Here is a 17,418-nt window from a genome sequence, read left to right on the forward strand (position 1 = left end):
GTCGAATGCGTTGTCGTGTTGCATTCGAGACACGTTTTGAATGTTGAAATACGTGAGCATGTGTTGTCGTACACAACATCTCCTTGTCCACTTTCATGAGCAAGATGTCATAATTTTATTGTATAACCGTACGTATGTAGCTGCCATTCTTTCTATGCAATAGTGCAAGATATTGAATTATGCAGTTTACCTTAACCACTTTTCTTAGAAAGTGCTGCGTAGCTTTCCCGCTTTTCGACAAATGGTTCCTATCCTCTGTATCCTTGAGAATGTAACATAATGACGTGAGAATTGTATACAAATAAACGATACAATTGCATTAGAATTACACGGGTTTTGCTCCAAGTGCTGGATAATTTACGTACAATCAAGGCTAAAATAGAGCAAAATAGATCTAGCTAGGGAATGGAGAATTGAATGTTGCTTACTCTTTCATGAGGTTGCGGATATCTTTTAGCAATTCCTTCGCAATCCCGGAGTTCGAAATGTGCGCACAACACCGTCAACGGATTTCACAGCAAAAGACTGTGAATTTCTTTCCGACGACTGTGCAGGGCCGACTACATCACGGTCGTAATTGGCTGATTTATGTTCGGAATCGCTGAAAGAACTGGTCGTGGCATATTCGTCGGTAGGAAAAATGGAGTTATTCGAAACAATGCTGCTACCACTTTCATCTATGTTCATTTGACATTGGTATTCATCATAAGAGGTATCTTCACTTCTAACGTCTTTCTGTGCACTTGGTTGATTGTCTGGTACACATGGGGCTTCCTCACCCTGAAAAAGGAAACGCACTTGGGGTCAAAGCATTTTCTCGACTGAAGGTGATACTTGAGCATTAATACCTGGACATCAAGGTGTCTTAAGCTACGGCACCAAGACGGCAGTCATAAACTGCTCGGGTTTCTCCTTCCGATACGTGTCCTGGGCCATATAAAAACTCAGCCAGCTTCCAAAATTTGCCATTAGGCTTTCTCGAGTCGCCTGTATTGGGCCTTAAGTCTGGATTGTTCCTCAATATCTGCACAAGTCTTTGTATCTTTTTTCGCTTCTGAAGAAACAAAGAAAATTGCACTTTGTTACTTACGCACTCTGACACAAGGTATAGTCGATTAGAATTAGTTTTGTTACTTTTAATCTTTTGCACGCCGCTGTCCTTGATGGCTAACAAACAAAAATGTTTGCTAACCTCACCCTATAACCCCATTTCTTTAAAAGGTACGAAGAGATACCCAAATGTTACATTTCAATGCCATCAAGTGGCAAGTAATTTAGATAAGAGGAGAATACCCAAATATTTTTGTTTCTGTAGAGCCACATCCTCTCTTGTATATCCTAACGTACGTGCCTTAAAGTGCACCTACACCCTATTTTTTTCTGATCTGGAGTAAAACTTTAAGGCACAAAAAGCAGATTTGTGGAAAAATTTTTTAGATCCATCAAAACGGGAATTTTTGGTGCTCTGTCAAAGATTGAAAAATTGACCATTTTAGCCGAAGTAAGTGAACCATGGCCGTAATTACAGAGGAGATTGGGGCGAGCGGTGTGTGACGTCACCACAGGCCAACACAACCAAAGATTACCACAGATTCTATACAGATTTTTCTAGACTATTCGCTTGCTTTTATCAAATTTCTTAAATACGTTTTATTTCCAAACGCTAAAATGCCCAACAAATGTGTAGTTTGGGGATGTAGCAACGTTCCAAATATTCCTGAAGGGATTGCCCTTCATAGTATTCCGTATTTTAATGATGAAAGACCCGAGGCCAAGAAGCGAAGGACTAGATGGATAAAGTTTGTAAAGGTGAAGCGTGCAAAGTGGGAGCCTACAAGGAACTCGTGCATATGTTCTGTGCATTTTAGAGTAGAATCATTTGAGCGAAGATTTACAACTCTTGCTACCTTGGGAAAACCGGCCATCCCTCGACTGAAACGAGACAGTTTTGGAGTGAATGTTTACCCCACGCTACATGCTGGTCAACTAGACTCGCCAAAGAAACAGCAAACATATCGCAATCGAAGAAAGGTAAAAAACTCAGCTAAAACATTTACTGCAACCTTCTTATGAAACTAATAAAGTGTATTTTTCGTGATAGACTTTAAGAGAATCATTAAAAAATGCCACCGTGTCGACTGCTGCTTCTAAAAGCGTCCCCAGTAGTACTGCACATCAAGATCATCATGATGACGCCACTGTCGAAGACCCTGGTACAACTGAACCAGTCAGCGAGCCTGAGCCTATGCTCTTGCCTGTGGCACAAAGAGAAGAGGTTTTAGAAGTTGCTCCTGTCTCTAATACTGAAGATATTACGGTGATTATTATTACAACTTAGTCTTATGGGCTTTATTACTCATATGTTTTGAACACGAGTCATTGTTTATGGTAGAGTAAGGATGATTGTTTACATAATACAGTGTAGCTCAATCGACTATCGATTTTCTTTCACCAGAGTGCCGAGAACAGGGAGGACGAAAATGTCGATTTCATGGAAACGGAGGAGACATCGAGTACTAGAGACCCTACGACTGGTGAAGCCAAATGGCAAAAAGAAAGGAGACTGCTGAGAAACCAAGTAATATCCCTGAGATCACACCTGAGGAAAAGGAAGCTTGAATGCAGAAGGCTTACAAGACGTAAGTAATGTAGCTAGTCCTTATAAGTATGTGTGATTTTATAAGTGACAAACATTCTTAGGGTTCCTAGAAGGATATATTATACTAATATGTATTTGTGAACCTAATACTTGAAATCTTTATAAATATTATTATTATCAGGCCTTAAGAATAACAAAACGAAAAACAAGGCAACTCAGACAGTGGGTGACTCAGTTCCTCAAGAAGAAAGTGTAACTGATTCAGAGTGGGATTACGACAGTGATGACCAAAGCAAGGAGGAAGTAACAGAAGAAGAACCAGATGACAGCTATGAAACACAGTCAGAGGAGTCAGCAAATGAATCTGAGGATGATATAGAAAATTCAGCTCACAGGTGTGTTTTTCCCCTCTCTACTTTATAATGTTCATGTTTACTAATGCCATGTACAACATAATGTAGCTGCACTTCATGATACTGCTAATATACCCATTTAATATTTTTAACACATATCACATATACTTATTTCAGGGTTCAATTGAATGACACCAATCTGCGATCAGAGCCAAAGTTCATTGTTTTTCTGTCCCAGCTGTTATTGCTGTTCAAGTTTTGTCACTGTTGCAAAAGTGATAACCCCCTGGTAGAAGTGAGCCAAGTTGGGACAGAAGTTGTAATAAAAACTGCCTGCAGCAACCCAAAGTGTCTAAAGAGGGAAAATGTCTGGCACAGTCAACCAGTGATACCAGGTTGGGGTGTACCAGCAGGGAACTTTCTCCTTTGCATGGCAATCCTTTTGGCTGGGGGATCAATCTCCAAAATATCAAAAATCTTTGCACACATGGGTCTTGGTTGTGTGTCGATGACTACGTTCTTTAAACATCAAAGAGTGAGTGTTGGTATTATATATTGTACTATGTTTGTCATAGGTAGTTTATAATGATAATGGTACAATCAGTTAAGATAAACAAACAAATGCATCTTCTGATCGAAGATGGAGAAGAAATAGCATTATATGGATTTTGTATTTTATTTGCAGACCAAGCTGTTCCCTGCAATACATATGTACTGGAAAAGCTACCAGAAGAAGATGCTTGACAACATAAAGTCCATGGGCAGTGGTGTTGTACTAGCAGGTGATGGACGGCATGACAGCATGGGGCACAGTGCAAAATATGGTGCATATACCATGTTTTGTTGCACTGTCCCCATGATTATACATTTTGCATTAATTCAGGTGAGACATGAACTTTATCAGTAGGACTCTCTTTTGAACCATCTATAATAAAAATAGCAGTTAATATCAATTACTGCCATCTTTATTTTTCATGAACCACAAATTTTGTTTCAGCAAACAAATATTTTTTATTTCATTGCCCGCAGAGGAACCAAGTGGGAAATAGTCCTGCAATGGAGTTTGAAGGCTTCAAACAATGCATGGATTACCTAATAGGATATGGGATTGTGATCTTAACATTTATATCTGACCGACACACTGGTATTGCTTGTCACATGAAGAAGGTGTTGACAAACATTGTCCACTACTTTGATTTATGGCACCTTAAGAAAAGTGAGTTATGAGTGACTTCATTATTGCTTTGATTTGTATGCAAATGACCAATATACAGTATATGCAGAATAGTTAGTGTGATTACTATATCCAGGGTAACTTGATAAACTAGAATTATTAGCCAATCATATGGTAGCATTAAGTTCGAAATTCTTACCGGTCAATTTTATACAATTGGCCACGGTTTCATTAGCCGCACTGTAATATTAAACCTGTCAGTGATTTATTATTATGAAACCGTTATTGCAATGAGTAGATATAGAGCATACTTGCCCTGACGCATGAAAAGTTTATATATAATCCTGAAGCAAGATGATTTTTTACCACCCGTTACTAGACTATAGTCCTTTTCACTTTGTTTATGTTCACTAACTATGACTATTGTTCCTGTATTCTCTAAGGAATCAAAAGTTTTGATGTGAAAGAATTTTAAAAACTATTATGGCATAGAGTCGGGGGTAAAATATCATCTCGCTTTAGGCTTATTAGATTTGAATACATGTGCACTACCACTACATGTAGATTAATTTTATGCATTTCAGAAATCAGGAAAGTCCTCACAAAAATTTCTAAAGAAAAGCATTATGAAGAAGTAAAGGAGTGGATAAAGCCCTGTGAGAGGCATCTGTACTGGAGTGCCACATCTACTTCAAATGGTTCTGGTACTGTGATCTGGGCAAAGTTTAAATCTTTTCTCAGTCACATAGTGAATGTTCACAATAGCCTAGATGATCCAATTTTTAACAAGTGCAATCATGGGATACTTCAACCCAGACGTTGGTTATCTAAAGGTACATTTTGCATAATGTATTCTATTTGGCTTTAAGTTTCATAAAGTCCAAACTAAACTATTGTCATCTTGTGTAAAGTTCTCACCCAAGAAGTAAGCAGGAGTGTAAGATTATTAATCTCAAAATTTAAAACACTTTCTAAGCTACCTTTTTTTCTTTAGGGTCAGAGGTGTATGAAAAAATTTGTAAAGCCTTGACAAAAGATTCTCTGAAAAAGGGTATCCAGCAAGCTTCCCCTTGGGCGCAGACCAGTTGCTTGGAAGGATTCCATTCCCTCATCAATCAGTTTGCTCCCAAAATGATTGCATATTCATATGTTGGAATGTATTGCCGGTTTGTATTTAGAATTTTAGCGAGAAACCTGATTGATAAATAAGATCACCAAATTTGGGTTATATATGTAAAAAAAATATGAATAGGACGCCCAAACAAAAATAGATTGCTTTCTAGAGACATGAAAATATCTTTGAAATAAAGAGAGTTTGAAAAACATATATGCCATAGGATTCAATTTTAGATAACTTGGGAGTCCAATGAACCCCAAAGGTAAAACCCTGTCAAATCCAACTGCATATGTTTAAAATTTGGATATTTTCTTTTCAGACACATTCTTGCTGCTATGCATTTCAACCTTAATCTTCGGAGAGAGGTAGAAACAACGGGAGGCAACAACAGACAAAAGGTGGTTTATCCCAAGTTCAAAAATGGAGAAGCCACGATAAGGGATGTCAGAGTAAAACCAGACTATGGTAGGCTATGTGTTGTGCTTCAAGGGTTACATTTTTGTCACTCATAATTTTAAACTCAATTTTTATTATAGGTTACGTGGAAGAAATTTTCCAGACGTTCATGAATTCATCAAAAGAAGACTTGACTGCTGCACAAGATGAATTAAGACAGATGACCCCAGCACCAATGAATTCAATGCTGGAGAAGCAGCCAAGAGAGGAGGCTCTTCAAAAGCACTTGCACAGGAAAAGCATTGTGGTTGAGGATGTTCCTCCTACTTGTGCAGGTACTTTTTACATCTTAGCTAAATTTATAAATTTTATATTACTTATACATTTTTAATATTTTTTCTTTAGATGTCCCTGAACAAAACCAACTAACAAGTAGAGAACATGCCAAGAGAGCCCCACATTGCAGCCTATGCAAAAATCCTATGAAAGGACACAAGAATGTCATTGACTGTCCAAAAAACCAAAGAAATTAAAAAAAACATCGACTATTAAAACACTAAATTGTTTCATCTACAAAATTTGTATTAAATACTTTTTATTTTTATATCTTGTCATTGTGCAGTCAAACTAAAGGCTCAAGATCCATTTCAAACCCACTGTGTAGTTCATCTTCAGAAATTCTGAAACATTCTCTGATGCGTGTGTAAGCACAGGCTGGTAGTGGAATTCGTCTCTTGTATCCCAAATACCCATGCACTAGTCTTGTGAACTCCCTATATGCAATGCTACGAAGGAAGCTGGAATGTCAATAATGAATCAGTTTAGTGTGTGATTACAACAAAATTATGATCAATAACTAATGAATATAAAATAGTTTGATTTATTAAGGTAATTTCATGAGTTTGGGGGTTGGTTCACTGCAAAAATTATCATATCCCATGCAATCCTTGGAATTAATGTCGAGAAGGACAAACTGCTTTATAAAAATATTTTTGGCATATTTAACTTTTTATTGATAAGGTTTTTTCATAATTTCTTTGGTTAAAGTATAATGTGTACATAAAGAAGCCACAAATTCAGCTTACCTTTCCTCTGATCCTGATTGTTGATATCTTTTCCGATCTCTGGTTTTGTACTTATCAGCTGCTAGCTTAAGACTCCATTTTTGGAGACATACTGCTGAGAAGCCAGGATGTTCGGTTATGCAGTTCAGCTCGGCATTTTCATCAAGGTCTTGAAGGACTTCTTGAGAATGGAGAGCTTCGTCGCATCCGTCGAGTTCTTTGCAGCAATAGCATTCGCTTATATTTACTAGCATCTCAGTAGAGCAATTGCCACACTTGCACCTTCAAAACAAACAGTAAAAACACGAATGTTCAATGTACACGTAACAAGAAACTGTAAAGCTTACAAAAGTCGCAATCTTGGTTAGTGTCATCCTCGAGCTCATTCAAAAACATTGTTTACGGTTTGGCGAAACCGCTCTCGCATTATAAATTCACGGGGCGCTTTTATGTTTCAATAGCACAGAAAACTCACCATTCGCTTACTACGCTAACGGCAGTCAATCGTTTGTGAAGCATTTCCTCAATCTTGGCATTTTCTCGTTCAGTATTTTCATACTGTCTCGTCCATTCTTCGTCTGCCAGAGGTTCTCCTGAATGATGCCCTTCGTACCACTCAGAGGTATCATCATTTCCTTCGACTGACAAATATTCTCCTGAATCGGACTGCTCAGAACAGTCAAAACATTCGTCCTCAACATCGTATTCATCTTGTAAGTCAAAAGATGTCTCTAGATCAGAGTTATCAGAGTCCATCTTCACGAATTTGTCTTCAAAAATCTCTTGTGTTTCAAAAGTACTCGATCTGTTTACTAACTTTCGTGCACCAAGCAACAAGTCATGGCCTGGGGTGACGTCACACTCGGACCCAGACTCCCGCTTTGATTCTGCGGTAATGGACCACGCATTTCGTATTTTTAAAACAATTTTTCGCATTCAATTTTTTTTTCAAATGTGACCGAAATACCACAAAACATTTTAAAAAGTTCCGTACAAACAGTTAAGAATATTAAAAAAATAGGGTGTAGGTGCACTTTAAAGTGCACCTAACCCCCGATACAATATTTTCAGTATTGATTCTACATAAAGTGAATAGTGGAATGGTGAAATATTTCTTTATTTGAATGTTGCGTCTTTAAGTTATCAAGGTTTGTACTTCCATTACATTGCTGACTGTGACGTCACCCCAGGCTTTTTTGAGTGTATTTGTTTTAATTTTTAATACTAAACACTAGCCAATATGAGACATCAGATTTACAATAAACATTGTGGAAACCTGGAGTATGATAATGATTCTTTTTAAAAACTGTTTGTATGAACCAGTCAAAATTTGTATATTTAATGAAGCCTGGGGTGACGTCACAGTCAGTAACATATTGGAAGTATAAACCTTCATAACTTAAAGACGCAACATTCAAATGAAGAAATATTTCACCATTCAACTATTCACTCTGATGTAGAATCAATGCTGAAAGTATTGTATCGGGGGTTAGGCGCAATTTAGCAAACGGCATCTTTGCCAAAACACTTGAATGGCATTGCTTCCATTTCTTTCCAACAAGCGTAAATTTTCCAGTAATAATTGTTTTTAGTATAAATACACAGGTGATTCTTTCAACAACAAAAAAGATAAAAGGCATTTTTTTCCGGTAACAGAAACAACGCGGCTGGCCGCCATTTTGGATTATTGCTGGAGGTAATTATTGTGTGATATATAGTGTGAGTTTCTCGACCAATCAGCGCGCGAGATTTTCAATAGTCACCTGTGTATTTTTACTAAAACTTGATGATATGAACGACAGCTTTGTAACGTTTTGATTGTGGACAGCAAGTCAGAATACCCGATAATTTTCCCCTGGAATCACCCTCCCTTTTTCCCCCCTAAGCCTTCTTACCTTAACACGGGGCATCTTTTCCAGATCACTTCGAGCGCATCGTTCCCATTTGTTTCAGCAAGTAGAAATTAATTCCAGTAGTTTATATCTTGATAACCTGAACAACAGCTTTGTAGCGTTCTGATAAGGGTTTCGAATTGATCGTAAGACGTTATTTCGTATTCACCGTGTCCATAACTCCGAAATTAAACTACCTTCACAAGAATGGCAGACCTACATGTAATTATACTCGTAGTGAGCTATTTCTAGAAACTTATTCCATTACTCAATCACGGAATCATTCACGTAATACTTAATTACGTGAGTTCTACACCCATAATCGTAATCATCAGCTAACGCAATCGCATGCGTACTATGATCGTTATCTGGGAAGCGTTTTAAATTTAAAAAAAAAAAAAAAAATCGTTGACAGGTATTGAGAAGACACATAGCGAGATATAGCTGATAAACAATATCGATAAACAGCAATGAAACATAAATCCTTAACCACCATGAAATAAGTGATCCCGGCCACACGCATTTATCAGAGTTTAGTCCAGAGGAATCGCAGGGTAGTGTCGTCCTTTGTACTTGATTTTTAAAGTTGTATTCACCTGTACTTATTCTTACAACTTCCGATAAATATTTCTAGTCATTTGGAAGTGAACTTGCAATGGGTTCAAGGATGCGCGGTTCCCGGGTTTCGAAGTTTAAAGCCTAGGAGATAAAAAGCTTGCACTGGCATCGCTGTTCGCTTTAGCGTGTATCAAAGGTAAAACGCGAAGGAATAAAGAAATCGGCGAAGAGTTATTAAATCTTGAATGCGGTAGAAAATTAAAAAACTTCTGAATTCAGGGCATCATAAAAGTCCGAGTATGCATGGTAGAATGTTTAAACCTCTTGCACTGGGCTTAGTAGTGCCATGTAAGTTTATTGCGTGATTTTCATAGAAATGGAATCAATTCCAGGAAAGTTATTAGGGTTTGAATAATTAAAATTTGAGTAAACGTGCCAATTTTTTCTAAGTGTCGAGTGTTATAAAAACATGTCGCGAGCTTACGGCCGCATTGTGAGAAATAATATTGTCATCAGTGAAATGCTGACAGTTTTCTCAACAATAATGTATGGTTTTTAGGTAGGGTTTACTTTCGATTTCGCGATTTAAGAAGCCAAAGTCGAATGTGCGGCTGAATGTGCGGCTAACTTCAGCACGGTATACAGTCAATTCAAAAAAACGTTGTCGTCGACCGGCTCAAGCCTACGCGACTGAACCGAAAGGAACTCTGGGCAGCAATCATTGAAGCCGAGTTGACTTCATAATTTTATCTGACTAGTTATGCCTGGTTTACAGCACGAACCTTCGTAGGCGAGCGGGAAGTATTGAAGGAGACGTATTTTTAATGCCTTCATATTTTCGGAATTGTGAACTGAATCATAAATAATTTCTTTTTCTTTCCCTAAACCCAAAGACATGCATTTGATGGATTGTTTCTCGACATTATTATCTTATTACTAGCGGGAACAATTAATTCAGAACGAATATTTAACCGCTTCAGTGATTTTTACCCATATTTCTTTTCGGTCCAGTCGCGTAGGCTTGAGCCGGTCGACGACAACGTTTTTTTGAATTGACTGTAAATAAGGCCATCATGGTCACTTGATGGGGAAGTTATGAGATTTGAGGTTAGAATTTCCTCAGAAAACGCATGAGAGTTTATGTTCTTGAGTTTACGACAGCTAGAAATAATTCTTTGCAGTGGAGGTTTTTTAAGATTAATATCACAGAAAATAGCAGAATGATCAGAAATACCAGGATCAGAAATAGATATATTGCTGACAACGGGGTCATTTTCTCTAGTGATAATCAAGTCAAGAACATGATTATTTTGGTATGTAGGCTGTTTGACATATTGGGTTAGGTTAAAACAGTCTAAAATATTCAAAAAATTAAGCGCACTGGAGTTGGAACAGTCTTCAATATGAAAGTTAAAGTCTCCAAGCAAGATTATTGAACCAGGCATAGAGGAAAATTGTTCCAAAAAAAATTGAAAATTCTTCAAAGAACATATATAGCATTTGTGAATTTATTTTTAGCAGAGGGAGGAGGTCGATAGATAATAAAAATAGAGATATTGTTTGGAGATGAGGAGAGAGTCATGCCCAAGATTTCAAAAGATTTAAACTTATTTACTGAGATTTTCTTAAGTTTAAGACAATTTTTATATAAAAGCCCAATGCCTCCTCCTCTTCCCTTTCTATCAACATGTTGAAAAGTGTAGCCATTCGGCGAAAGCTCATTAATTATTTGTTCATTATTTGACTTTAACCAGGTTTCAGTTATGCAAAATACTTCAACATCATTTTCCACAGTAAAATCATTGATAACTGATGCTTTGTTACAAATTGATCTTGCATTTAGTAAACATAACCTTGATTTTTTACAAACCTGGTGAGTGTAGGGAATGCGAGGAGGAATTAAGAGGTTATCAAAGTTTGCACCATGTTGACCTTCTCGTTCATCTCGAGTCAATGAAGTGTAACAAGATGATCGATCTTGAATAGTAATGAAATTAGAATTTGGACGAGAAATCCAAGATTTTATGGGCATTGCTGTGGTATTTCTTGGTTTCAATCTTTTTCCTCTGAATCTCCGAAGTATTAAAGCCAAGTTGTTTTAAGGTGCTCCAAGTAGTGGAATCAATAGGGAATCTTGGAGAGAGATCACGAAGGCTAGAAGACTCCAAACAATGGCGGGAAGTTTGAAAGCTTGCTGCCAGAGATTTCCACCACAAACATCGCGAAAAAAGAAACTTACGGCTGTAGGTTATCATATCTCGATCGAAATTATCGTTAGAAAGCCAGTTGTGAGATTAAAATAAATTGATCAAGAAATAAAACGTTGAGAAAAACTAAAAACTTAAGAGACTCGTATCTAAGCAACTTTCTTGAGTGCTAGAGTGCAAACAATATAACCGTGAAACTTTAGTAATACTAAATAGCACAATTTCATGCAAATTCCATTGTTTTCTATTGTTTAATTAGCACTATTTTGTACTATTTAGTAATTAGTGTTTCACGGATTAATTGTTTGCACTCTAATTACATGCAAAAAAATAACCAGCAAACACACAAAAAAAAAAAATATCGTGCAACATAAATCCCTGCAGCCTCCCCCTCGATTGTCTAATGGCCCACCCCAGAGGAGGGTGATCAAGTCGCGTGAAGCATTGTTGGTTAAAAGTTTCATTACGCTTCATTTGCATTTGGCCGTCGTTGTGTGAACATCTCCTGGCGAGAAAGTATTATGAATGCCAAATCTGTCTCACCGGTTTGGTGTGGATTTTCTTGCAGTTGGTGATTTCCTATATCTACACTGTTTAGACTTTCAATTTCTACATACTTGTACGGTGAAGTCTCTGCCATTTACGTCGATAAAACTAGTTGGGGGCCACGTTAGCTTCACTGACAACCTTCGCGAACGAAGGATTGTTTTGTTTCCTGACTGCCAAAAAATCCGAGAACTAAATGAGAAATGGTGGCCTTTGACCATAAGGGCTGTTAGTTGCTGCAAAATAGTGCTAAGTGGTGGATATTTAATTTGATAACTTTATTCAAACGCGATTGATTGAGCTAGAACATCGAGCATCCAAACCGAACCGCGATCGGCTTGAAATCACATACCCGGCGACTAAGATGACAAACCTTGAACCGATTTTTCTCTTCAAAAATATCTCCTAAAACCATTCATTTCATTACATACATCCATTCTTAATTCATTTCTTGTCAAGCTTAGGTTCTTATCATTGAAACTTTTTGTTTGGAATAATTTTAAAGCGTTCTTATTTTTTCAGGGTCAATATTTCAACCTTCAGTGTCAGCGTGTGAAAGCGATGGCCATCTTAATGTTATAAATTTACATAGAAATATGTCTTATCTGGAAACGAGACTTGGTGTACAGGAATTACTGCTATGAATCCATGCGACAGTTAAAAAAATATGTGGTTATGATAAGTAATATGAGGTGAAATTAATGATTCTTTACGACGACTATCATGATTGTGATTGGTCGATAAGGTCACGTGCCACTTGATCACCCTCCTATGGGTCCACCCCTAGGCTAAAAAACTAGAATGTTGAAAAAAGAGCATTAAAAAAATCAGGACTGCACTGGACTGGACTGGACGCTGGTAGGCCGAGAAATTTGATCATGAATCAAACAAATACTGATATATAGCTGATACTGTTGAACGATGATTTTTGCAGCATCTGAAATTTGGCAAGACTTTCGATCCTTGAAAAAACTGTTGTTTGATATATTAGCATCTGCTATTCCGGAAACTCCTCTTCCAGTCCACTCAATTTTCACTTTCTTCCTTACCAGATTTGCTGTCTAAAAATAGGCATCTGTTAAAGCATTTGAGCAGATTGATCCTACGGTAAATATCATTTCAAGCAACATAGGTTGTTATCACGTAGGCGCCATTTTCGTTTTCGTCTGGTCTTCAGTGTTTGCTTTTAGGTAAAGAAAACTTTTAGTAAAAGTAATGATTTTTTAAAAAATTATTGATATTTTTTTCTCAGCTGATCGATGCTAAGCATAAGCGCATTGCAATACGCTACTTGGTGGAAATGGCTACAAAATAACCGCATTAGACGCATTAGACGTCACAACTCGTTTATAAGGGTGACTGACAGAATTCATTCGTCCGTAATTACTTCGATGGACTGTGCTGTGTCGTGCTGTTATATCTAATTTAAAAAGAATGACATGTGTTGATTGACGTCAGACACCTATGGGCCAACAGGAATTTCCCGCACCCAGAATGATGAGTAAAAACGCTAAAACATTATGTCTTATTACAGGCGCTCCCTCTCTCTTTTCCCCTCCCCCCTCCCCTCCCCCTCCCCCTCTTCCGGCAGGTACAAAATGCAGAACGGAAAATGCAGAACGGAAAATGCAGAACGGAAAATACTACATGGTTATTACTGATATGGATTTAGATAATGGGTCTGGTTTATGTTGATTGATCTGTTTGACAAGTAACTTTTTGATGAAAATTAATGAAAAGGAAAACTTACGTTTTTAGTTGATTTGTTTAATTTCTTTTCAGTCTTTATCTTGAACGCAGTGTCTAAATGCCCGGCAGCCGGTCGCGGCCTAAAATTGACTAAATGCCCGGCAGTCCAAACTTTCACCAAAAAAACGAGAACTGGCTACAGCTAATGGAATCAAACTAGTCTAACTTTATTACGGTATATTAAGCGATTCCTGTAGTCTGGACTGATTCGAAAAAAGATTGTCTGCATTCGCTCGGCATAGATACCGAGCACTTGGTTCATGTCACTTAGAATATTTTCACCAACACTGCCGGTCGCGGTCTCAAATACACTAAATGCCCGGCAGTTCAAACTTTCCGATAAAATGATTAATAATTAAAATGATACTATGTAGCAATATAGGACTTAATGGTTAAATAAAATTGCATTGTGTTATTGCATGTGCCTTTAGCACCTTTTCGCTCTTCTTACCACAACTAGCTTTTTACCTACCCTTTCCTACTTGTCCCATCGTCGTTTATGTTTTTGCGAAGTAATACGAAACAATCCTTATTAGAAGCAGTGTAGAGTACAAGAAGCGCTTAATATTCCTCGATAAATTTAGACTAGTTTGGCTTCATTAACGGTAGGTAAATTATCGTATTTTTCGCGAAAGTTTGGACTGCCGGGCATCGGCAACTACAAAGGTAGTCGTGCCTTTGCATCGAAGCGCGACGAACGGTGAGCTTGCAATGATGAGACATGGGAATAATTGTCCAAGGTGTTAAAAAAGGTCTCTATCATTGCAAGCTCAACGTTCGTCTCGCTTCGATGCAAAGACACGACTACCTTTCAAGATGCCGCAGGGAACTGTGAAGGGGACTATTCTCAGGAGATTGAAATTATTATTTTGGTTCTCCAAATTGAGCTGCTTTGACATCACATGCAAGGGGGTCTATTGCGCTATTTTACTATGACATCACAGCTTGTTTATATGGGGGACAAAGTGTTGAAGATCTAAAAATATTGGACTTATGCTATTATGCAGCCGAATCGATAGCTCTAATATTCTGGTTTCAAACATTTTATGAACCAGAGTTTATATCCTGCAGTATACAAGTATATATTTAATAGCATGTCTTACTGTGTACGTGCTTTAGAGCATTTATCGCATGACTATGAAAACCTCAGTGCAATACGTGTTCTGTGACCGTGACGTTTTGTAGAATTTTAATTGGCTGATTTTATACTGCCGCAATGTGATTAGTCTGTTAGTGCAGTGACCTTGGCGTGACCATGTTCGCGCCGTGTTTATGCCGTGATCTGGGTATTTGATTGGAAGCAGAGTAAATTCTCGAGCAATGTGAATCTCTCACTGTGTCACGACCGTGTTCGTGCCGTAAGCTTTTCACATTCATACGAAAGCTGCTCAAAATCAGCTTCCGTATGTTTTCCATTCATATGAAAACTGCTTTCTTGGCTTTCAGTGGTGGATGGTAGCTGGAGTTCCTGGGGATCATACAGCCCCTGTAGTACATCATGTGGTCCAGGAATCAAGACACGTAATCGAAAATGTAACAACCCTGCACCACAAAATGGCGGCAAACAGTGCGTGGGGATTTATAAACATTCGGAAAGCTGTAAAATAAAGGACTGCTTGAAAGGTCGGTATCTCTCGATTAACTGGTTTCTTCATTGAAGGAACAGAAAACGTGCACGCGTGCTGTGTGCTGTGTGCAGTTATAAAGCACGCAGGGGTTGGCAGAGCACGAGGGAAGCAAGCTTATAAACACGAAGCGTAGACGACAAAAGCAGCCGTTTTGAATTGCTTTTAATTTATGATACAGTATATTTTTAACGATTTTGCACGTGCGTGTCTCTGTCTTCTGCTATAAGCACAATAGCCAGCCAATCAGCGTGCGCGTTATATCTCAAATATTTTGTGTCATGCATCATTTTTCTGAAGGGCAAAAGACAAAAAATGCGGCCACCATATTGGTTGAAATTAAAAAGAAACTAAGACCAAATCTCAAGACAGCTATGATGTCACATGCACCCTAAAAGTGTTTTTGTTTGGTTGGGTGGTTTAAAAAAATAAGCCTTGAAATTTTATTGATACTTTGAAACAAGCTCTGGTCCTGGGCTGATCGATGTCAAAGCACGGCTAACTCTAAGATTTTAAATTTAGTTTTCCAAGGAGGAAGACAAGAGAACCAGTAAAAAAAAATTTCGATTCAATGGATAGTCTCCTCCGCCACAACCGTCATTAGTTTCGGTCCCAGATCCTCGCGGGCCCTCTCCACTAGTGAAGAGGGCCCGTGAGGATCTGGGACTAAAATTAATGACGGAGAAGACTAGGGAAAGACAAAATTTCTTTATTCTTTAATTTTCAGCCATCGATGGTAACTGGGGAAGTTGGAGTACGTCTTTATGTTCATTGACATGCGGATCAGGCATTCAGTCACGTGTGCGCAAATGTGACAATCCACCGCCACAAAATGGCGGGAGTTCATATCAGGGCAAGTCACGTGAGGTCGTCAGATGCAATACCCAGGCATGTCCAACTGAACGTAAGTTATTATTTATGCTATTATAAGTCTTGGATACCTTTCGTCCACACCCTGAGACAAGATCAAATTTATCGAATCCCGCTGCAAGTGAACACGACCGCTGGTTTCTGTCCATATTTCGAACAGACAAGCGGACGAGTGTCATCATGTCACCTATTAAACTTTATCTTTTATCGTATCATTTTCTGAAGAAATCTGGTAAGACGTTATTTTTAGCATTACAAACTCCTCATTATCTCTCTTGGTTTGAAGCATGGTTGGCGTAACAGTGAGAGCGCTCGCCTCTCACCAATGCAACCCGGGTTTTACCAAAAGTTGTCAATTTCTCGCGCGCTGATTGGCTATTTTTCATTCTCCATAAGAGGACAGACCAATAAGCTGACGACTCGCTGCGCTCGTGGTTCCACTTGAATTTGGATCGTATGCTGATACCATTCCATGTTCGATAAGAGTACAGACAATAGACTACATGTGCGATCTCGAGTACAATTCGGATGTTTTGCGAGTCCAATTTGAGAACTTTCAAAACCGAATATCTATCATTTCCGAATGGTACGAGAAGATCGTGCAATGTTTTGTTTATAACACACTGAACAACAATTGAGCAATTCAATTGGGACTCTACAGAGTACAATTAACGATTTAATTGTAATCCTCTTGTCCAATCAGAATCGACTAATTTTGTTGAGTGTTTTATAAATTTATTTTATTAATATATGATCTTTTATTATTATCTTATTTATTAAGTAAGGGGTTTGACTTTAAGAGAGCTATTGCTAACGAACTGGATTTGTGACAATTGTATGGACACCATGGACGCGATATTAAACTTAAAACTTATATTTACAACCATCGCTCTCAGTAAGGGGCTCTTCCGTTGGGATTTAGATTCACTATTGTTTACAATACTCGATATACCCAATTCACATGTTGATTTTTGCGGTTTAATTAAAACTGGACAAAAGCCGGCGAAAAACCCTCGTGGCAAGGGAGGGAATAACACACCAAACAAACTCAAAACAGATATGTGGCTCGCAGCTGGGAGTCCATTCTGACTGATATGGCGCCGTAGCGACGGATGCTTTCAACAAACTAAGTGACAATAAAAAATGTTAATCAAATAAATATTAATTAATTAATCAATAAAAACTTAATTATTTTTTTAAATTAAATAAATTGAATTAAATTAAATTAAATTAAATTTTATCCATTAAATTGAATTTAATTAAATTAA

At 37.9% G+C, this 17,418-nt stretch overlaps 2 protein-coding genes across 2 annotated transcripts; one reads left to right on the plus strand and one right to left on the minus strand.

The window, feature by feature from the left end:
* Positions 1 to 1,371: 1,371 nt before the first annotated feature.
* LOC148911968 (uncharacterized) lies at positions 1,372 to 6,243 on the plus strand. The gene is made up of 12 exons (XM_089028044.1): positions 1,372 to 2,031; positions 2,102 to 2,317; positions 2,456 to 2,639; positions 2,781 to 2,994; positions 3,130 to 3,487; positions 3,638 to 3,835; positions 3,982 to 4,168; positions 4,711 to 4,959; positions 5,121 to 5,292; positions 5,563 to 5,708; positions 5,780 to 5,974; positions 6,045 to 6,243. Exons 1-12 carry the CDS (start codon positions 1,669 to 1,671, stop codon positions 6,170 to 6,172), a joined length of 2,610 nt encoding a protein of 869 aa, XP_088884170.1. The 5' UTR covers positions 1,372 to 1,668; the 3' UTR covers positions 6,173 to 6,243.
* On the minus strand, positions 5,753 to 7,718 carry LOC148911969 (uncharacterized). Its single transcript, XM_089028045.1, has 3 exons — positions 7,179 to 7,718; positions 6,725 to 6,985; positions 5,753 to 6,436 (listed from the first exon to the last, which is right to left on the minus strand). The coding sequence occupies exons 1-3, from the start codon at positions 7,637 to 7,639 to the stop codon at positions 6,262 to 6,264; spliced, it is 897 nt and encodes a 298-aa protein (XP_088884171.1). The 5' UTR covers positions 7,640 to 7,718; the 3' UTR covers positions 5,753 to 6,261.
* Positions 7,719 to 17,418: the final 9,700 nt, after the last annotated feature.

Source organism: Actinia tenebrosa, unplaced genomic scaffold, assembly GCF_029948245.1.
Source record: "Actinia tenebrosa isolate PJP-AT-01 unplaced genomic scaffold, QUT_ActTen_1.0 PGA_scaffold12__29_contigs__length_12842862, whole genome shotgun sequence".
In the NCBI taxonomy this organism is placed as follows: domain Eukaryota; kingdom Metazoa; phylum Cnidaria; class Anthozoa; order Actiniaria; family Actiniidae; genus Actinia; species Actinia tenebrosa.

Coding starts and splice junctions, on each gene's coding strand:
- LOC148911968 (XM_089028044.1), top strand. CDS start 1,669: ATGCCCAACAAATGTGTAGTTTGGGGATGTAGCAACGTTCCAAATATT. Junction 4,960..5,120: donor CAGACGTTGGTTATCTAAAG/GTACATTTTGCA, acceptor TTTTTTCTTTAG/GGTCAGAGGTGTATGAAAAA. Junction 5,293..5,562: donor TATGTTGGAATGTATTGCCG/GTTTGTATTTAG, acceptor TTTTCTTTTCAG/ACACATTCTTGCTGCTATGC.
- LOC148911969 (XM_089028045.1), bottom strand. CDS start 7,639: ATGCGAAAAATTGTTTTAAAAATACGAAATGCGTGGTCCATTACCGCA. Junction 6,986..7,178: donor GTTAGCGTAGTAAGCGAATG/GTGAGTTTTCTG, acceptor TTTGTTTTGAAG/GTGCAAGTGTGGCAATTGCT. Junction 6,437..6,724: donor CAATCAGGATCAGAGGAAAG/GTAAGCTGAATT, acceptor TTGACATTCCAG/CTTCCTTCGTAGCATTGCAT.